Source organism: Meriones unguiculatus, chromosome 10 (assembly GCF_030254825.1).
Source record: "Meriones unguiculatus strain TT.TT164.6M chromosome 10, Bangor_MerUng_6.1, whole genome shotgun sequence".
Classification (NCBI taxonomy): domain Eukaryota; kingdom Metazoa; phylum Chordata; class Mammalia; order Rodentia; family Muridae; genus Meriones; species Meriones unguiculatus.
The window spans coordinates 66,781,497-66,804,768 of record NC_083358.1 but is presented as its reverse complement, the minus strand read 5'-3'; the positions used below and the strand labels follow the sequence as shown (position 1 = coordinate 66,804,768).

At 36.8% G+C, this 23,272-nt stretch overlaps 1 protein-coding gene across 2 annotated transcripts in view; it reads left to right on the top strand.

Moving 5' to 3' along the window:
- Stpg2 (sperm tail PG-rich repeat containing 2) overlaps window positions 1-23,072 on the top strand; it is a 575,612-nt gene extending 552,540 nt beyond the window's left edge. For both annotated transcript variants that reach the window (XM_060392630.1, XM_060392631.1), the window contains 2 exons: window positions 16,543-16,700; window positions 21,639-23,072. In XM_060392630.1, the coding sequence (XP_060248613.1) occupies window positions 16,543-16,700; window position 21,639 (159 nt within the window). In that variant the 3' untranslated portion in view covers window positions 21,640-23,072. The remainder of the gene's footprint in view (window positions 1-16,542; window positions 16,701-21,638) is intronic.
- The last annotated feature ends 200 nt before the right edge of the window (window positions 23,073-23,272 follow it).

Sequence of the window (23,272 nt, the reverse complement as noted above, 5' to 3'; positions counted from 1 at the left end):
CCAAGACTAGGTTAGTGCTCACTGGATTTCATTTTATTAAACATATGGACTGATCACATACCCCATCTTTTTAGGAAAGAGGAAAGGTGCTCCTGAGTCTGGTATTGGTTAGGTCTCATTAACAGCTATGTGCAGTTGCAGCTTCTTGCTGACTTCCTATACATACTAACTGGGAACTCACTCTCTGAGTCTGTCTCTATTAAAATTTATTTAGCCCTCATCTCAGTAAAACACATTGAGGTAGCACAAAAAAATGCAATAAATAAGAGAAAGCAGAAATAACGGGAAATATAGGGATTAGGAGGCCAGCCACATTAGTGTGAGTGTCTTGGAGAGATTTGTAGCGCTAACTTGGTGAACTATATGGTCCTCATCAGTGTTGAAATCAAACACACCTACCTGTTAGACTATACCACATTCCTCTTACAATGTTGGGAAAACACAGTCTTATGATATTAAACAAATTAAGTATTAATGCTGAATTTGGTAATTATTTTTATAACCTCTAACAACAAAACAATTTCAATTGTAGTTTCTGAGAAATTAGGTTCCATTTTATGTAAAATAATTGAAATAAACTTCATAGAAAGAAACTTACAGGAATATATGTACTGAACATTAAAAATGTGTATATATAAGTGTGTGTGTGTGTGTGTGTGTGAATGTGTGTGTATGTGTTCATGTACTTGTGGAGGGGCACATATGCCATGGAACTTGTGTGAAGGTCAAAGGGCACTTTCCTTCCACCATATAAATTTCAGAGATGGAACTCAGGTCATCAGCTTTGGCCAGAAGCACTTCTACCCTGTCCTAAAATGTAGATTTTAAACTAAGAAGTACAGCTGCTGTATTTATTGGACTATTTCTATTGGTACATGGGTCCTCAGAGTTTGAAAAACAACATAGAAAACATGGCAAAGCGGAAGTAGGTTGCTTTTTCTTACTGTATGAAACTTTAAGTGGAAAATCTGTGTTAATACTATATATTATGTTCATTTAATATAACTGATGACATCCAAATTATAGTTTTTAAGTTTCTAGGCCCGTACAAACTGCAGTGAAAGGATTGACATGGGAGACGTGTCAGTTGACATGGTAAAGGATGTATTTTTAACAGATTTATGCAGTCTAGCTTTTGTGCGTTGAGCTGGCGAGCAGTCAGAGTTATCTGTGCTGCCTGCAAATGTTGTTTCCTGTTTAAATTTTTCTTCATGTTTGAGAATAAATAGAAAAAGTAAAATTCCTAGACTATTTCCTCATTTTTTATTTTAAATAATTAAACAACTCATCCCACTACTTTCTGTGTAAATGGGCACAGGAGCTTCTTGTACACCTAAAGAAGATAAACAAGAAAGAGGACCCAGGGTCCTCACTTAGAAAGACAAATGGTATGGATGTTGGATGTAGGAGAAAACAAGTAACAGGACAGAAACCTACCACAGAGGGCCTCTGAAAGACTCTACCTAGCAGTGTATCAAAGCAGATATTAAGACTCATAACCAAACCTTTGGCAGAGTGCAGGGAATCATATAAAAGAAGAGGGAGTTAGTATGACGTGGAGAGGATAGGAGCTCCACAAGGACCAAATATATCTGGGCACAGGGGTCTTTTATGAGACTGTTTCTCCAACCAAGGACCATGTATGGATATAACCTAGAATCTCTGCTCGGATGTAGCCCATGGTAGCTCAGTATCCAAGTGGGTACCCTAATAAGGGAAACAGGGACTGTTTCTGACATGAACTCAATGGCAGGCTCTTTGACACCCCCCCCCCCCCCGAGGGAGGAGCAGCCCTGCTAGGCCACAGAGGAGGACTTTGCAACCAGTCCTGAAGATACCTGATAAACCAGGATCAGATGAAAGGGGAGGAGGTCCTCCCCTATCAGGGGACTTGGAAAGGAGTAGGGAGGAGATGAGGGAGGGAAGGTGGGATTGGGAGGGAAAGAGGGAGCAGGATAACGCAGGGATACAAAGTTAACAAACTGTAACTAATATTAAAAAATAATTAAAAATAAAAAAGATGCAATTAATCATAAACATTTACTTGCTTTTCTTTCTCTTTGTGACCCTTACCAACACATGCTGCTGATAAATAAATGGAAACTTATTTTAATGTTTTAATTTGGATATTGGTTTTCCTTCTTTCATGAAATCATGAACTTTATCTAAAGTATAACAGAAAAACATACTTCAAACAATGGAAGCCCCACAGGATAGTGAAACAACAACTAAAGGTGTATTTGCGGGCATTTATTAGATAAGAGGTGAGATTCGGATGCTGCTGGGAGCCACACTGTGCTCTGTGGGAACTTCTTTCAAGTTTGGATACTTCGGAGAGAATGTGCAGAATTGCACCAATGCCTGCAGCAGTGTGGAGGGGTAGGGGAGCACGGCTGTGGCTTCCCAACAGAACATTCTATTTTTCAAACCTAGCTCTCTGGCTGCCTTCTAGATTATGCAGTCTATTTCCCTTGGCGACCGCGGCATACAGTAATTCTCAGGTTAAAGCTTTTTTGAAACAAAGCTTACTCTTTTGGAGCAGTAGGAAACAGTTGACTGAAAAGCAAATCACCATCTTTTGTGACTAGAAGCACAGGGTAATCCTGAGTTTAGTGTGCATCTTGGGGGGAAGCATGTGTGATAATTTTCCCCCTGGGGAAGCTCTATTTTGTTTGCCTAGAGTTACAAAAGACACTCTGCTCAATGTTAAAACTACTTATTGATCTAGGCAAGAACTTACAGTTGTTAGCATCAAAAGAAAAGTTGCAAATTATTTTAGTTACGTTGCTTCAAATATATACCTACAGAAAATCCTTCCTTCCTCCTTCCTTACATTGTAGGTAGGATCCTTTAAGTATTATGAGTTTTATGTTCAAAAATAAAAACATAAATGTAAGAAAATGAGACTTCTCAATAACTTTGCCTTTACTATATTAATACATTCATAATTTATAAATGCATTTGCCATCACTGAATTCTCAACATACAAATGTGTCTGTATGTGTGTGCATAAATTGTTTTTGAACACATGCCAGATATGTCCATGACAAGCAGGAGCACAATGATCAGTCTCTTCTTACCTGTCATCATAGCAAAATGTGAGGAGAAGCAACTGTAAACATTTATAGATGGCAGCCAGTCACTGACATAGGAACCTTCAGTGGCTCAACAGAGTAAAGCACTCTATCTTTAAAGATGTGCATTTATTGGGGAGGACCTCCTCCCCTTCCATCTGACCCTGTTTTATCAGGTATCTTCAGGACTGGCTGCAAAGTCCTCCTCTGTGGCCTAGCAGGACTGCTCCTCCCTTGGGGGTGGGGAGGACAAAGAGCCTGCCATTAAGTTCCTGTCAGAAATAGTCCCTGTTCCCCTTACTAGGGTAAACAAAAATTGCTTACTGAGCTTGGAAAAGGGCAGGGAGGAGAAGAGGGAGGGTGGGATTGGGAGGGAATGAGGAAGTGGGATATAGATGGGATACAAATTTAATAAAATGTAACTAATAATAATAAAAAAAGAATAACAGTACTTGGTAAATAAAGTAAATACAAGTCTCACGGAGGGTGGCTATGGATATTTGAATTAGATAAATATAAAATTTCACTCAAAAAAAACATGTGCATGTATTTGTGTGTGTGTGTGTGTGTGAGAGAGAGAGAGAGAGAGAGAGAGAGAGTGTGTGTGTGTCAGGATGGCAGCATGTGGATGTCATAGGACAAGGTATCCAGGCTATTGTCTCTTCCTCCAATGTAATTTAGGAGAATTGACCTCAGATCATTCCACAATGATTGAACCCACTAAACCATCTTGCTGCCCCAACAATGCACTGTTTTAAGTCAATCTTCTTAGTGTGAAATTTTGTGTATAGTTGTATTGGTTAAATTTTTAACATGTGTCCTTAATATCATTTTCTTAAATAATTACTTTATAACATTTTGTAAAATAAGTTGCTTTATTGAAAATATAATTAATTTTATGTGCAGGCAATCTTATGAAAGAAGAGGGAGATAGAAAGACCTGGAGGGGACAGAAGCTCCACAAGGAGAACAAAAATAAATAAATAAATAAATAAATAGGTAGATAGATAGATAGATAGAGATCTGGGCACAGGGGTATTTTCTGAGACTGATTTACTCCAACCAAGGACCATGCATGGAGATAACCTAGAACCCCTGCACAGATATAGCCAATGGCAGCTCAGTGTACAAGTGGGTTCCCTAGTAATGGGAACAGGGACTGTCTCTGATGTGAACTCAGGGTCTGGCTCTTTGATCACCTTCCCCTGAAGGGGGAGCAGCCCTTACAGGCCACAGAGGAAGACAATGCAGCCAGTCCTGATGAGACTGATAGACTAGAGTCAGATGGAAGAGGAGGAGGACCTCCCTATTAGTGGACTGGGGAGGGGCATGGGTGGAGAAGAGGAAGGGAGGGTGAGATTGGGAGGTGAAGTCAATAAACTGTAATTAATAAAAATAAATAATATTTTTAAAAATTAAAATTTTAAATAAACATAGCTAATGTTTATCTGTCTTTATAGCATTTTGATTCAAATATTAAGTTTTCAAACTGAAATATATAATATATTTTTCTCAAACAATAAGGACAGTTTTCCTACGTGTAAATAAATGCTAAGTATGAGAGAGTAAATTTAGGAAGAATAGCTTTCTAATGTAAAAATTACGGGAAAATTTATATAGGTCATTTTCAGGTTAATGTATATCCTAACATTTAAAATCTTTACATTGTAAAATGGTGTTTGTATTTTTATGTCATATTTTATTTTGTATTTTAGTTTAGCTAGGAAATGGAAGACATGAGGATAAGATCAGAAGAACAAAACAACTGCACAGACAAAATTTGTTGATTTAAGAAATTATATAGAAATAAAGCACTAAAAATAATAGAAAAGAGCCAACCACTGAGTTCATGTCAGAGACAGCCCCTGTTCCCCTTACTAGGCAGCCCATTTGGAGATTGAACTGCCAAGGGCTACATCTGTGCAGCGGGTCTAGATTGTCTCCATGAATGGTCCTTGGTTAGAGTATCAGTCTCAGAAAAAACCTGGGCCCAGGTTTTTAGGCTCCGTTGTTCTCCTTGTGGAGTTCCTGTCCCCTCCCGATCTTTCTATCTCCTTCTTCTGCCATAAGGATTCTGGCACTGTGCACAAAGTTTGGCTGTGAGTCTCAGAGACACTAAATCTGTTAGAAGAAAAAGTGGGGAAGAACCTGGAATTCATAGGCACAACAGACAACTTCCTGAACAGACACCAACAGCACAGGCTCTAAGAGCAACAATCAATAAATGGGACCTCATGAAACTGAAAAGCTTCTGTAAAGCAAAGGACTTCGTCATCAGAACAAAAAAACAGCCTACAGACTGGGAAAGGATCTTCCCCAACCCTATATCTGACAGAGGGTTAATATCCACAATATATAAAGAATTAAAGAAGTTAAAAAAAACAACAGATCAAATAATCCTTCTCTTATCCTGTTCTCTCTCTTCAACCGCTTTCACTGATTATTCTGTTTCTCCTTCTGAGTGATATTTGAGCATACTCCTTTAGGCCATCCTTATTACTTAGCTTCTTTTGGTCTGTGAGTTGTAGTATGGCTGTCCTGTCATATGTTTCTTTTCGGTGCAGGTTCTCTCACTCAGGATGATCTTTTATAGTTCCATCCTTTTGCCTGAAGATTTCATGATTTAATGGCTGAGTAGTGTCCCACTGTGTAAATGTGCTGCACCGTCTTTATCCATTTGATTGAGGGGCATCTGCAGAATTTGGTGTGTTTTATACAGAGTGGATTTTCACCTCTGCTTAGAAAATGAAGGGAAAAGAAATGAAAAATAACCACGTTTCTAATGATCATATCCTGAGAAACTAATTTTTTTAAAAAGTATTTTTAGGATCTTAGCTTGTAGAAAAGATGAAAGGTCCAAGAAACGGCCCTTTAATTAGTATATAAAATGGTTTTGAATGAAGCATTAAAGAAGAGTGATGCTCATAGGCACCATTCATCCTAGTTGATATCAACTGTAGCCATTGAACCAGAAAATAAGTGAAATGGGAGTTTTCCTTCTTATTAATCAGAGGAGAAACATTCTTACTCCTGATTAATTAATAAAAAGGACACAAATTAAATTACTTAATCATGATTTTTTTTAAATCCAGAGAAATAATGTGGCATTATTAATCTCAAACATTCATAAATTTATTATGTAATTTTTACACCCTCTTAGACTTTAAAGTCATGAAATTAAAGATAAAGGTCGACACAAAGATTTTATTTTCAGACTAAGGTCTTAGCATCTTATGAACAATCACCTTGTGATTGAACTATTTCTTTAGCCTTTATGAGTTATAAGTGAAATCCACTGCAGGTTCTGTTTATAATTTAGCCATAGGATTCACCTTTAAGATGAAATGTTGTAAAATAATGCATGCATCTTAGTGGCTATTTCCTATATTCTGATCTTTTATAGGTGATTTAGCAATTCTAAATAGATGGGAAAGACTACAGTCTATAATATTTTGTATAGATGCCTGATAGATGTCTTGCTTACTAGAAAATCCATTCTCATGACAGTACATTGAGTTGCCTCTTTAAAGAAATTGCAAAAGCAGTCTCAGTGACTATCAGACATACTTCCATTCAGACTATGGGCTGACTTTCATTTTATCTGTATTTCCTGGCAGTGTTCCTTCCACACAATCCAATTAGTTTGCTGTAGTACTCCAGGGTTTGCATATATCTCCTGACCCAGTCAACAAAAGTCTAAACCTTTTAACCTATTTGCTTGCTTTTCATTTTCCCCCAATTTCATTTATAGTATAATTATCTAACAAACTGGTCTCCTTTTAATAGGTTTTTAAAGTCACTTTATTATTAATATACTTTTTGGTTCATATAATATGAATACTGTATGAATGTAAAATGAATCCTTGAACTCATTATACATGTAATTTATTTTAAACTTGAACACTTCTTTTGAGAAATCATCTGGTTATTCTCTTATACTTTGCCATTAGTATTGAAAGATGATGCTTTCCATTTTTAAAATGTAAGTAAAATGGGGACCTTTGATTATGCTAATGTAACTTACGTTTTTACAATCAAGAATTTGATATTTAAAACATTAAAACTATCAAAGTAAAACCTTATACTTTTAACATTTTAACTTAAGAAATGAAAAATCTCTAATAGTTGCCATGAAAATCAAAGAGTAATAATCGTGTTAAGTTCTGAATATAATCAATGAAACTGGCTTATCTCCTCCACCTGTAATAATGTCAAAGCTCTATCTGGTTACCGTTTGCCCGGCATATGGGTGGATTCAGTGGGTAGGCCATCCTCATGACCTTTTTCATGTACTGGAGATAAGTTAGTCATTTTCCACTTCTCAGCTATAGTATTTCGTTTGAATGCTGTGAACTTTTTAAAAATGTCACTAAAATGTTAACTATTTTTTTCTTTACACTTTTGTGAGTTTTGTCTATACTAGCATTGGTACCAAAAAGTCTGCTGCAAATATCTTTAGCAAACTCTATAGTTATTTCTAAACTTATAGATAATCATATTTCGTACTTGAATGCATAATTTACTACTTCTAAGAAGATATGGAAAGCAATCATCAGTTTAATTTCTTATATTAATTCATTTCATTCTTTTGGTTATTTTAATCACCTTGCTTTAGCCCTAACTTTATTTTCTATAACTTACTTATGTGTGTATGTTTGTGTGTGTCTGTGTGTCTATGTGTCTGAGAGTATGTAAGAGGAAAGGTAATGAGTACTCTGTAGCATGGGAGTTGAAGGTGCTCTTCAAGAATAGTTAGAGGGTGTTGAATCCCTTGAATCTGGAGTTACATGTAGTTGTGAGCCACATGATATGGATGCTAGGAAATAAAATTGGGTCCATTGCTAAAGCAGGAAGTGCTCTTAACCAATAAGCCATCTCTGTAGTCCCATTTGAACATTTTTGCTATGTTTATATCCATTTTGGATAATTTTACTAAGTCCCAGGAAGATAGGAATAATATATGTTAATTATAACTACAAATGGAAGAATCCCACAAATGAAAAATCATGGCACTTTACATTTTAGAAAGAAATAGAACATTATTATCAATGAGGCAGAGAGGGCCAGTGAAATAGCTCAGGAAGGCACTTGCCACACACACTTGACAATCTGCATTTGACCACAAATCTATTATAAAATGTGAAAGGAGAGAATGAATTCAGAAAGTTGTCCTTTGACCTTCACATGCATCCCTTGGCATGTTCATACCCTACCTCCCCTCACACTAATAGTGGTAACAGAATGAAAAAACAGATCAGGGATTGCTTGCTATGAGACATTTATTCTTCTAAGAACTGCTTATTCCTACTGGTGGAAAAGAAAACACAGTGCCCAGACCCACTCACAAAATTGTGAGGCAGTGAATGACTCTAAATATGTAGAATGTGGCTCAGATGATATACCATTCTTAAATGTAAAATTACCCTATCAGCAGCAATCAAGAAAGAAATGAAAAAACACCCTTCACAATATCTATAAATTATGTAAAATGTCTTGGTCTAATTCTAAACAAACAAGTGAAAGACCTATATGACAAGAACTTCGAGTCTTTGAAGAAAGAAATTGAAGATAGCAAAAATTGGAAAGATCTTCCATGTTCAGCAGTTGGTAGGATAAATAGTAAAAATGGCCATCTGACCAAAAGCAACGTACAGATTCAATGCAATTCCCATCAAAATTCAAACATAGTTCTTTATAGACCTTGAAGGAACAATTGTCAACTTCATATGGAAAAGAAAAAAACTCAGGATAGCTAAAACAGTTCTGTCCAATAAAAGAACTTCTGGAAACAATGCAGAAATTGTGTTACATTCACACAATTAAAAACAAGGAAATCATGAAATTTGCAGGCAAATGGTGGGAACTAAAAAAGATCATCCTGAGTGAACTATCCCAGAAGCAGATAGACACACGTTATATACTCACTTATAGGTGGATATTAGACATATAATATAAGATAATCATACTAAAATCTGTACACCTAAAGAAGCTAAGCAAGAAGGAGCACCCTGGGTAAGATGCTCAATCTTCATTCTGAAAGGCAAATGGGTTAAACATTGGAAGAAAGTGAAAATAAGGAACAAGACGAGCCTACCACAGAAAGCCTCTGAAAGACTACACAGCAGGGTATTAAAGCAGAGGCCTAGACTCATAGTTAAACTTTGGGTAGAGTGCAGGGAATCTTATGAAAGAAGGGGGAGATAGAAAGACCTGGAAGGGTCTGGAGCTCCACAAGGAGAACAACAGAACCAAAAAATCTGGGCCTAGGGATCTTTTCTGAGACTGATACTCCAAACAAAGACTATTCATGGAGATTACCTAGATCCCCTACACAGAGGTAGCCCCTGGCAGCTCTCCAATGGACCCACCAGTAAGGGGAACAGGGGTTGTTTCTGACATGAACTCAGTGGCTTGCTCTTTAATCACCTCCCCCTGAGATGGGTTTCAGCCTTACCAGTCAGAGGAAGACTATGAAAGATAGTCCTGATGAGTTCTGATAGGCTAGGATCAGATGGAAGAGGAATAAGAACTCTACTATCTGTGGACTGGGGAAGGGTAATGGGAGGAGATGAGGGACAGAGGGAGGAAGGGATTGGGAGAGGCTACAGCTGGGATACAAAGTGAATAAATTGTAATAAATAAAAATTATATTAAAAAAGAACTTCTGGAGATATCACCATTCCTGATTTCAAGCTGTACTATAGAGCAATAGTAATAAAAACCACTTGGTGCTGGCATGAAAACAAATAGATTGATCAATAGACTAGAAGCAAAGAACTAGAAGTAAGTCTACACGCCTATGGACATTTGATTTTTGACAAAGAAGCCAAAATTATACAATGGAAAACAAGGAAAGAATCTTTAACAAAGTGTGCTGGCTTAACTGGATGTCTGTATGTAGAAGAATGCAAGTGGATAATATCAAGAAGCATACACAAAACTCAAGTTCAAGTGAATCAAAGATCTTTTTTAACTTTTTAATTATTAATATTATTATTAGTTACATTTTATTAATTCTGTATCCCATCTGTATCCTGCTCCCTTATTCCCTCCCAACCTCACCCTCCCTCCTTCATCTCCTCTCTACCCCTTTCCAAGTCCACGGATTGGGGAGGACCTCCTCCCCTTTCGTCTGACCCTGTTTTATCAGGTATCTTCAGGACTGGCTGCAAAGTCTTCCTCTGTGGCCTAGCAGGACTGCTCCTCCCTTGGGGGGTGGGGAGGAATCAAAGATCTTAACATAAAACCAGGTACATTAAAACTGAGAGAAGTTGGCACAGGAGACAACTTCCTGAACAGAACACCAAATGCTCAGGCACTAAGATCAACAATTAATAAATGGCACCTCATGAAACTGAAAAACTTCAGTAAGAAAAACAATACTGTCAAAAGGAAAAAATGGCAGCCTCCAAAACAGTAAAATAACTTCACCAACACTTTATGCAACAGAGTGCTGATGTCCAAAATTTATTAAGAACTCACGAAACTAGAAATCAACAATTTAAGTAACCCAATGAAAAAATGGGGTGCATATCTAAACAGGGAATTCTCAAGAGAGGAAATAGTAGGGGAAATGGCCAAGAAGCACAAAGAAATGTTCAACATTCTCAGTCATCGGGGAAATATAAATCAAAACAGCTCTGAGACTTCATCTTATACCTCTCAAAATGGTTAAGATCAAAAACTCAAATGACAAATCATGCTGGCGAGGGGGTAGAGCATGGGGAACATTCCTCTTTTGCTAGTGGAAGTACAGACTTCTATGACCACTTTGGAAATCAATCTAGCAGTTTCGCAAAAAGTTGGGAATAGCTCTCTCTCAAGACCCAGTTACACCACTTCTGGGCATATACCAGAAAGATGCTCCACCAGACAACAAGGACTCTCTCTCAACTATGTTCATAGCAGCTTCATTCAAAATAGTCAGAAACTGGAAACAACATAGTATTCCTCAACCAAAGAATGGATAAAGAAAAGGTTGTATATTTACTCAGTGGAATACTACTCATTCATTAAAAATGATCACACCATGAAATATGCAGGCAAATACACAGAAATAGAAAAGATCACCCTGAGTGAGGTGACCCAGACCCAGAAAAGCAAACATGATATGTGCTCACTTATAAGTAGATGTTAATCATAAAGTTCAGGATAACCATGCTACAAACCACAGACCCAAAGAAGCTGAGTAAAAAAAGGAAGAAGGTACAAGGGAGGATGCTTTAATATCACTGAGAAGTGGAAGTAGATTGTACATCAGGGGTGGGTGAAGGGACTTTGGGTGGCTTAAGGGGGTGGGTATAAGGACTGGAGAAAGAGGACCCCTTTATTCATTGTTAGTGAGAATGCAAATATTGGTGCACCCACTCTGAAAATCAGTGTGGAGAATCCTCAAAAACAACTGGAAATAAGTTTACTACATGAGCCAGCCACTCCTTGACACAAGCCCAAAGAACAAGACCTTGTGCTTTACAGCCAGTGCTCTTAACTGCTGGGCCAGCACTCTGGTCCACAACTTCCGCTTCTAGAGGAAGACAAATTATAGCCACGGAAGCTGAGGAGCGGTTGGATGCTGGAGGTCCAGAGAAGACATGGCAAGTTGTGGGGCTAGAGCGATGGCCCAGTGGGGTAGAGGACTTGTTCTTCCAGAGGATCAGGTTCAGCCCCCAGTGCCCACATCATGATCCCAAAACAGCTGGAACTCCAGTTACATTGGTTCCCTTTCCCCCTATACTGGCCTCTGATAGCACCAGGCACATTGCAATACACTGACATATGTTCAGGGAAAACAAACAAATAAAATAATAATTAATAAAAGAAGGTCGCACATTGTTACATTTATCCTGAAAAATATCCAAAAGCTGATATTTTAATTGCCAGCATAAAATATGTTTTAAACTTTCCCCCATGTCTCTCTTTTAATCTCTCTCACACATGCATAGTTATGCATTGTTATAGACTATTTCATGACATTATTGAATCTATAATATATCATAATCTTTCACTTTAAGTACATCAGAATTTATCTCCTTGCAAGGAAGTGATTTTCTGGAACCACAAAGCAGTGATAAAGATCAGGGATTCTCACATTGTTACTGTGCTATTATCTATAATATAGATCTTATTCTAATTTTCCTAAATGTCTGATTAATATTTCACATCCAGAATCATGCATTCGTCACTATGTCTTTTTAATCACCTTTACTGTGTGACAGATTTTTGATCTTAGTCTTTCTGAATAGTGACTTTTTAAAAGTTATTTGTTAACAGTTTCAATATTCTATCTTCTAACATGTATATACAACAAAACCTTTCTTTTCTGACAAGGAAACAAAGTAATGGATTTAAGAAAACATATTTCTCACTGTGGTTTGGAAAGGCATTCATCATTCTTGAGAAGAAAATATATACTTTTAATCCGTGCAAGTATCTGAATAAATATGTGCTAATAACCCCTTGTGACTAAAATGACTTAAGCAGTATATTTTACAGCATGTAGTGAATATACACCCTATTATTTATAACTTTACTGAAAGCCATAATCAATGAAAAATTAGGGTATATTCTAATTTATTTCATTAAGCGTTCGAGTCAGAAACCTGGCTTTTAAAAGTGCATCGATTGTCCCTCAGCTGTAATTCATGATTCAAGTCCTTTATCATCATTTAAAGGAAACAACATATATAAATTGTTCTTAGTTCAGATTAACCTTAAATCAGTTTTGCGAGCCATACGATGCAGAATATAAAACTGTCAAGCGGACATTAGGCTCCTCTTTGCTACAGGAATGTGCTTGCAGAGACTTCTGCATTCTAAATGCCTCAGTCTGTGCACAATTTCACTGACGCTCAAGTGCACTAAAGGCCTCTCTCATATCCAATGCTGTCTTCAGGCATAACATGATGGAAATGCAAACGGAGTGAATCCCAGTCTCCAGTAAGGGTGCTAGGCTTTCTACTTCTCCTAATCACATGTGAGTTCGGAAGAATAGAGTTGTTAATTTGATGTTTTTACAATGGATTAGAGTTCAGGATTAGGTGTAGTCATTCATATCACTTCACTTCTCTCATTCACTGTCAAAATGCTAATGGCTCTCACTGCATCTTCATCACGGTTGAATCACTAATCTCGTTTCTCTCTGGCTTCTTGATAGAACTCTGAAGCCTCTTTGTTCCTCCAGTGTATCGCTTTGCTCCTTTATCGAAGATTAGGAGGTTGGGGGGTGTATTCCATGGATCTGCTGCTGTGCTTTGTTGCTTCAGCTTTCTAGTGAGCCTTCAGTTCCTACAGTGCAAACGTAGCCTTTTACGTTAAATGATAGTCTATTTGGAAACCATGCACTCTAACTTAGTAAAATAATTATGGCACCATTTTTCCCTTGTTTTAGTAAATGTAAAAACCACTATGCAAAGTTCTTCCTAGACTTTTGAAATAATATCCACTTTCTTGTTTGAAACACTTAACTACTTTTTATGATCAGGATGATTTCTCTAAAATAAAATCCAATGTAAAGAAACTACTAATATTTTATCTATGTATTTTATGATTATTCTCTAAAAACATTTAGATATTTTGATTTTTTATAGGTACATAATGTCTAGATAACAGTCATTTACTTTATAAAAAGACAAATCTGGGTATTCCAACACTTGTGTTCTTTGAATATACCCATTTTTTTGTTGTTGCATGAAATGTAACTTTGTCATATGATGCTAAATGCTGATACTTAAGATACATTTTCTGTTTCATTCACCACTTTGTTTCCAGAATGAGCCACTTTGTCTTAGATAGTATAGACCTTTATCTCTAATGTGCTGCCGTACTGGCTCTTTACATCTTTGTTAGGGATGAGGACCTTATGTATAGCATGAGGACCCTTAGGAAAGAATATAAGAAGAGCCAGTGCCACAATGGCCTTGGCAAACTGGTCATTTCTTTCTTCTGATGAAGATGAACCTTTACACATTCATTCTGTTTCTACTTTCTTATGCTCAAATTCAGATCTGCTAGTACCTTAGCTTCCTGCTAAGCCTGCTAGAACTTAAAATCGCTATATTAACTTCTAAGATTGTGCTAAGTACTAAGGAAGGCAGCATGGAAACTTGGGGTCTCATAACATGGTTTTTCCAGCCTTTGGCTCCTAAAGGTCACCTCCTTACTTCATCATTTTCCAATAGTGAAAGACTTTCAACCTTCGGAAGTCAGTGTTTTCACCTGGAAGTTGGCAAGGAATAGGCAACTGTGGTTTGAGTGGACTCTTTGTTTCTCTCTCCAGTCCACTGTGGTCCCCAATTACATACACATATACTCAAGAAGGGGGAAGGAGAGAATAAGAGGAGAAGAGACAGTTTCTGACATGAACTCTGTTGCCTGTTCCTTGATCACTTCTCCGTGGTGGGGAGACCTTGCCAGCCTACAGAGAAAGAGGATATAGATAGTCCTGATGGGACCTGAAAGGCTATGGCCAGACTGTTGGGGAGGAGGGCTTCCCCTATCAATGATCTAGGTGAGAATAGGAGTGAAAGAGGGAAGAAGGGTAGGACCTAGACGAAATGAGGGAGGGGCTACAACTGGTATACAAAGCAAATAAACAAACAAACAAATAAATAAATAAATTACCTTGATTGCTCATCTTGTTAACTTATAACAAGTTGTTTAGTTACAATGTATATTGGTTCTTTGAAATAACTTGGTTTTCATATTTGTTTTTCACTCATAATACATAAAACATTTGATCATGTGAAGGTATTGAGGAATATGTTTTGTGTTGTTGTTTTGTTTGTTTGTATATACTCATTGTAATCATTTGCTTAAAGAAAAATAGAATGTAACCACATTGTGATTTTTATACTGCTTGAAAGATACTGCTGGGATATATAAACTGTGGGAAAAGTTGTAAAACTGTAGTTTGGAACTGGCAAACACACACACACAAAAAGAATATGGTTGCTCTAATTCTATATTTCCTGTGTATAAGGTTGGTTGGAGGAGAAACAGACAAGAGAACAAATGACTCAAAGACAGCACAGGCTGTATTTAGGATAAACCTGCAGATGAGGGAAAAAAATCCTCTAGAGCAGTGGTTCTCAACCTTTGGGTCATGTGCCATTTGGGATTAAACAATTCTTACACAGGAGGTGCCTGAGACCATTGGAAAACACTGATGTTTACATTACAATCATGGCAGTAGAGAAATTAGAGTTATATAGTAGCAACAAAGATAATTTTATGGTTGGGGGTCACCACAGCATGAGAAACTGTATTAAATGGTTGCAGTATTAGGAAGGTTGAGAACCTGCTCTAAATTAACCAGAGCCATTACATAGGAGAAGGGTAGTAACTTACAGGTTGGAGTACCTATAGGAAAGAAACATGGAAGATGCGAGAGGCTGGCAAGAACTCCTTCATGTTAATTTACTGCATTCATTTATCCAGTAGATGTACGGTAATATAAAGTAAAACTGCTCTGACTCCATTTGAAACATGAGGAAACTAACGTTCAGAAATGGCAGGCAACCATCTGTAAGGCATAATGCTAATTATTCTCCCGTTTGAAGGTGATTTTAAGTCTGTAACTGTTGTCTTATCACAGTCAGGCTCCGGTGGAAACTCCAAGCCCTAGGATTCAGAATTGTCAACTTGTTTTCTGAAACTGCTTTTCTCAGTTCCCAGCTCTTCCCTCAGTCCCGCTGTGTGGTGTCCACTGGGAGGGCAGCATAGTCAGAAGGAAGGTGTGGCAGGGGCTGTGTCCCCACTGTGTATTGGGTTTGATCTGTTCACATAGACAGCTACATTTAATACAACAGTTCCTCAGCAGAGCTGAGTTCACCATCCTGATTTTGCAAATGTCTCCAAATAGATGCTTAGTCAATACGGGTGAATGAACATTACATTAATAGCCACTTGTAAATTTGCTTCAGACTTTTCGTCTCACTGTTTTCATTGATATGTTGCCTGGGCAAGGTGAATGGTCTTTATTTTCTTACCTCATGTTCATAATACTGACATCGTCTTGGAGCGATGATACTTATATACCAGATATTTGTTAGAAGGACAAATGTTGAGAGAACACATGTGTGAAATGTTAATATCTGTTTTCACTGGAAAAAAAGGTTTTAAAAATAAAAGTTACAGGTAGTAATGCAAAATATGTATTTTGTTATTAGAAAGTTGGAAGTTTCACTAAAGGGTTTGTTTTCTCATAATATATATAATTTTTGGCAAGAATATTAAGTACAATTTAGTAAAGGTCATGACTAATAACATATTTGCATGTTAAAGAGTATTATAGACATTAATCCAAACATGTAGGGTATTAATGAATGATATTAGTGTATTAATATGTAATATTAGTGTAATAATATGATATTAGTTTGTATTAATGAGATCACTGTCCATTTGTCTAAACTAATCCTTCAAAGTACATGGCTGATGTAATTAAAGTAAGTTGCTCCTTTTCTCTCCACAGCTCAGTCCATTTTTAAGACACACTGTTCTGAAGAGAACATACAATGTCACTCTGCCATGGTCATCCTCTGCTAAGGGAGAAAAAAAGACTGGCCTTCCCTTCCGAAAAAAGGAGAAAGAAAATCCAGGAAATAACAATAACGTAGAATATCCTAACTGGTGAGTATGCTGGGCTCACAGTCACAGAGACACATATATGTAACATGTGTTTGCAGCATCGTATAGATGCCTTGCTCAGGTCCTTCACCTCCCTCAGGTGATTAGCTGGGCTTATGGTGTCAAGCAATCAGTAAGAGGTTACAGGGAAGATCATCTCCATGCTTCTACACCTGACTGCTAATCCGATTTTTATTGTCTTTTTGTTTTTAATGGCAAGGCAGAGGGTTACTTCAATGTAATTAACTCTATGGGCTCTTAACTAATATAGTTTTCTAATACAAAGAAATAAATTGTGTTATAATAAATTACAATAAACTAATATCGAGCTTTAGCAAGATATTTTGGGATTATATGATACAGTAGCTCGAGTGTCTTCTGGATACATTGTCCAAATGTACCCCTAGGTATATTTGGAAAAACAATAGATGTGCTCCCAGAAAGCACTAACAGATAGCTTCCTAGCTGTGGGTAAGCAGTGAATGCATCATCATGACTACGGTAGTACCTTGGGCTTTGATTATGTATGTAAGGTAGAATAGGACCTAAACTGCCAGATGGCGCAGGATCTGAAGGTTCTTTCTCATTTCAGTGTTTATATTGTTAAAAGGTGTACTTCAGTGGTTGACAATGATAATATTAATTATTAAAGAACAGATTCTAAACAAGTTATTTATCAAGGTAATAAACATCTAACTGAAAAATTGTGATCTATCACAGAAAATTAGAGCAACAAATCAAATTACTAGTATAACTGACATTAAATATAAATAACTAATATTTATATTTAAGAAGGTTAAGAATATCTGAGTAATAATATTTTACTTTATATACAGGAAAATATTTCAGACCTATTGGGCTAAATAAAATTTTTATTTTTCATTTTTTTATTTTTTTGCAGTAATCAGAAAGTATAAAATTATCTGTGACTAAAATTATAACGCTGCTGGTCAGTGATAATTTAGATTGGGTTATCCACATTTTAGATTAGTGACCACATCTGTATTTTGTATAGAAAGGTAATGTCCTTGTTTTATCTTATTTTTGGAGGATATTTTGATAAATACAAAAACTAGGTTGGAAAATATTTTCTTTCTGCATATTGAAAATACCAGTATTCTGTCTCCTACTCTCTTAATGAGCTGTTTTTGCTTTGAAGATTGTGTCTTTTATCTGCTTTCATAGCATCAGAAAAAAAACAAAGTAAAAGCCAACACACAAACTTAATGTTCCCAGGTTTTCTTGCCTTCAGCTTCTTCCTCAATGTCCTTTGATGTTTGCTAATATTCTGCATGGTGTAATTTGGTGGTTTTTTAAAATCATCCATAAAAGTTATTGCCTATTATATTTTCAAATATTGCTGTTCTACATCCTTTCTCATCCTAATTTGATAATCTGGTTGTGAGCATTCTTTATTCTATGTTTAATGAATCCCACATTTTCTCATGTATTTTGTAGACTGTTTTATTTATATTTCACTTTATGTTTTGGTAAGAACTCCCTCTACATTATCAATCCTCCATCATCTAACTTCAAGATAAGTACATGTACTGTGTTCTTAATTTAAATTATTGTTTTGTCAATTCTAAAACTTGCATTTAACGAGTATGTATATTAACATGTCTTATTAACATGTTGTAAACATTTCACTTTCCATAATTTTATACCATAGAGGGCAGTCCCAACTCCGTCCGATTCAGCTTTGGCTCTGTTTATAGTATCTGTCATCTGTTTTGTGTTTCTTCACTGTATCTCACAAAATGGCTAATTGTTCATTCAAATGAATATTGCTGGTGGAAACTTCCAACATGGTTGCTATTCTGTAGTACATCTTCCTCCAAACAGGAGATCCCTTCACAGGGATGTGCATGTGACTGATACCGTCTTCTTCAAAACAGGGTTTCCTTCTGCTTCCAGGAGCCATGTAATTCTCATGACTCACATTTCTCTGATGCTAACCTTTCTGTCAGTAAATTTACCAGGAGGTCAGTGAATTTACTATGTTTGTCTTCAATTTCTTTTCCTCCTTCTTGGGCAATGGTCAGACGCTCTGTGAAGCTGCTAAGATCATAAGCTGTCACTGTTTAATGCTGCGTTTTGTTCTCTTGGCGAAATGCACATGGATTTTTGATAAACATCTTCCATTTGGAAGTAACATAATGCCAAGTTCCCACATGATCCACCTTTCTCTTCAGGCTCTGCGTGTAGGACTCTGAGAATGGTGTGATACCAGCTTAGATTCTTACCCACTTTGTGGCTGTTTTCTTTCTTTCTTTCTTTCTTTGCTTTCTTTCTTTCTTTCTTTCTTTCTTTCTTTCTTTCTTTCTTTCTTTCTTTCTTTCTTTCTTTCTTTCTTAATTTCTTTCTTTCTTCCTTCCTTCCTTCCTTCCTTCCTTCCTTCCTTCCTTCCTTTCTTTCTTTCTTTCTTTCTTTCTTTCTTTCTTTCTTTCTTTCTTTCTTTCTTTCTCTTGCTTTCTTTCTTTTCCTGTGTGAATAATTTTTCTTAATTTTAATTTTTTTCTTTACAATTTCTTGTCCTGATTGGGAACTCAAGGCTCCCTCACAAGCCTTGTGCTACTTTCCCCTTATCCTTTTCATCCAGTTCCTGGCTCCTGGTTCCTCAGACTCTGTGGCCTCCTTCATTGATGTGTATTTGAACAAAAAAGTCCTTCATAATTTTCAGATACATAGTCTACAATAAATTGTTCATTGCCATATCCATATTTTCTAATTCATCATAATTCTTTAGTTCTTTTTATTTTATGCCTCAACAACTCTTGAAACCCATTATCGTCAATGGACACTTACAACTGAAAAAGAGTCTTATCAATTAAAAGTCTTCCAGTCTTCTGTGAGGATATATTCTCTTTAAGTTACATGTCTGCTCATTAGTTATATTTGCTTCTAGATTTATTAATTTTGAAGGTCATATTGTGGCAGCACATATTATGATAAGATGCTTATTGAACTCTTCTGTCTGGTGTGGTACAGATATTTTTAAATGTTTTTCTTTATTACTATTATTACTTATTACAATTTATTCACTTTGTATCCTGGTTGTAGCTCCCTCTCACATCTCCTCCTGGCCCCACCCTCCCCCTTTCCTCCCTATGTCCCTCCCCTAGTCCACTGATAGGGGAGGTCCTCCTCCCCTACTATCTGATCCTAGCTTATCAGGTCTCATTAGTACTGTCTGGGTCCTATTTCTATGGTCTGGTAAGGCCACTTCACTAGGGGGAGGTGATCAAAGAGCCAGCCACTGAATCCATGTCAAAGACAACCTCTGCTCCTCTTACCAGGGAACCCACATGGATACTGAGCTGCCCATGGGCTGCATCTGAGCAGGGGGTCTAGGACCTCTCCATGCATATTTCTTGCTTGATTCGTCAGTCTCTGCAGGACCCCCTGAGTCCAGATTTTTGGCTCTGTTGGTCTCCTTGAGGAGCTCCTGTCATCTCCAGATTTTTCTATCTCCCTGTTCTTCCATAAGATTCCCTGCACTCTGCCCAAAGTTTGGCTATCAGTCTCAGCATCTGCTTCGATACCCTGGTGGGTAGAGTCTTTCAGAGGGCTCCTGTGGAAGGCTCCTGTCCTGTTCTCTGTCTTTTCCTACTTTCAATGGCTATCCTGTTTGCCCTTCTGAATGAGTATTAAGGCTCTTCCCTAGGGTCCTCCTTGTTGTTTAGATTTTTGTATGTTTATCCTACATTACATGGTTAACTATCCATTTATAAGTGAGTTTATACCATCTGTGTCTTTCTGCTTTTGGGTTACCTCATCCCGGATGATCTTTTGTAGTTCCATCCATTTGCCTGAGGATTTCATGACTTTCTTGTATTTAATTGCTGAGTAGTGTAAATGTACCACAATTTCTGTATCCATTCTTTAGCTGAGGGACATCTGAATTGTTTCCAGATTCTGGCTATTATGAAAAGCGGCTATGAACATAGTTTCTTTAGAAATGCTTTAGTGGTCCAGCCTTGCTTAAATGAAATAAAATCCTCTGGAAGAAAGCATCCATAGACAAATCCCTGATCAACTTCACCATTACAGATGGATAAGAAGACCTCTTCCATCTTCTCTTATGTTTAAGCATTTTTTGCCATTGCCATTGCCATTGCAAACTGTCAAAAAAAAAAAAAAAACCCTACCCAATTTGCAGGTATGATTATTCTTCATCCAGTAAATATAAAGCACCGTGTAGTCTTTAATTAAATTTTTGATAAAGGCACATGTTTAATTATGACACAATTAGAGAGAAGTTTAATGCTTGACTAAGCTACTATACTAACCCTCAAAGAGACGGTGAGTTAATATGTCCAAATGCTGATGCCAGTCCAACCCATGTTTGTGTAATGGGGAAAAAGCTAGACCACAGTGAGAAAATAACCACCTCCAGGGTTGGAAAGTCATTTCAGATAATAAGAGGGATATAATCTGAATAAATTATCATATTTCCAGTTTTTTCTGTGTCAAGTCGTAAGTTCCTTGCCACCCAAAGTCCCTAAGCATTGCCTATTTTGTGTAATCTCACAGACAAAAGGCTTAGAAAAAGACTAGCATTTCTTCACAGATGAACCATAATAGATTCTTATATGTTGTAATCATATTTATGTAAGTAATTCTACTGTCAAAGAACTTTATTCCAAGACCATTTGTCCCTGGTAAAAACCAGCGTAGTCAGTTACACCATCAAAGTTTTAAGAGCTTACCTGCTGATGTTTCCTCTCTTACTCTCTCTGGGCTTCTTCTTTTTAGATGTGCTACTCCTATGGTACAGCACCCACATGGTTGCAGACACAGCACACACTAACATGGTTTTTTAGCAACCCCCGGGCTCCTTGTTTGAGATAACAAGAAATCAGAAATCATATGTTGGCTCAGGTAAAAATATGTACAGTTGAGACACTACTTACTGAAACAACTTTTCTCTCCTCACAGATACATCCCAAAGGTAACGTGATGTAACCCAAGGTCAGCTGGCCATCTTCTCAAGGAAATATACTTCCACTATGATGATATCCTCCCTCAGCTGAACAATGAACACAGTGTTCATTCTAACCTCCAGAGACAGAAAAGTCTATTGCTTTAGCACATTTAATTCTTTTTCTTTCATCAAATTTCCCCATTGCATAAGTTATATATATACTCTTCACTGCGTTCTTTCTAAAAAACATACTGTAGATGCCTCCATAGGAAATAGTGTTAATAAAGACATCTGATGAAAGCTTTTCTTTTTAACTTTAGAATCTGTCTCTAACTAGAAAATAAAGTGATGTTCTGAACACTAAGCATGCTGAAACAAAGCAAATGATGTTACTGTGTGTATGTGCTAGCCACTTGAATAATTTCTTACGCTTTGATTCTCTAAAATTCTAAAAGTACAAAATTTTTTAAAAATCACAAAAGGAATGTTTGTGATTTTGTGTATGTTTTGCTTTGTGTTTATTTTATGTGCAAATAGGAAAACAAGGAAAAGGTAATTAAATTGTTACAATCTGTTTTCATAGACTATTCTTTGGGAAGATGGATATTCATTTGTTTTTCTGTAGCAGCATTATTTGAATATTTTTGTGGGGTACCTTATGGCAAATGTACACATGTTGCAACATGTGTTTTTATGATGGTGATTATTATTTTTGATTCCTAGTACCAGACTCAGTAAGTATTTCTTATATAGCTGATCTGGTGGTGATGAATTCTCTCAATCTATGTTTGTTTGAAAAAGTCTCCATTCTGACTTCAGTTTTGAAGTCTGGTTTTGTTGAATACAATCGTAAGGGCTGGCAGAATCTCATGCACTTGATGTTAGCCTGGGAGGTTTCTGTTGGGATCTATGCTGGAAGTCTAATGGGAATTTCCTTGCATGTGGCTTCACACAATGATCTTCACGTTTTTGATTCTTACTTTCTCTTCTAATTTTGAGCACAGCATGCATCAATGATGGCCTATTTGGGGTAAATCTACTTAGTTTTGTTCCTTTAAGCTGCTTATATATATCTCATATATCTTATCATACTGTCGTTCCTTTGAGTTGCTTATGTATTATACTCTGAAGCTTTCTAAAATCTTTAGTCACCATTTCATACGAATTTTCAATTCCTTGTTTTCTTGGCCTTCTGAAATTATGAAAATGGGAAAATTAAGTTAATGATATCCCATCTCATATGTCTTGCTTTTTTAATCCCATTCCATCCCTTCTCCTTTCTTTTCTTCTTTTCCTTTATCTGATTAGACTAGCTCAAAGACATGCCATGTTCTAAAATGCTTTCTTTTCTTTATTCTAGTCCATCATACAAGACAAGAACAAATGTTATCACACTGATTACAAACTTGGCTCCAAAGTTCTGACATTTCAAAATGTGTATATTTTCTTTCTTGAATTTTGAATTTGTATTCCACGGGATTTTTAAAAACTTACTTGTATTATCTATCTTTTCTCTTGGCATCTCACTAAGTTTTCTTAGGATCTTTAATTTGATTTTTTGGGGGAGGGGCATACTTCAGTTTGAAATCGTGTGCTGGAGAATCCTGTTTTTCTCCTTTGCAGAAGCAGTGTTTCCTTTCATGTGAGC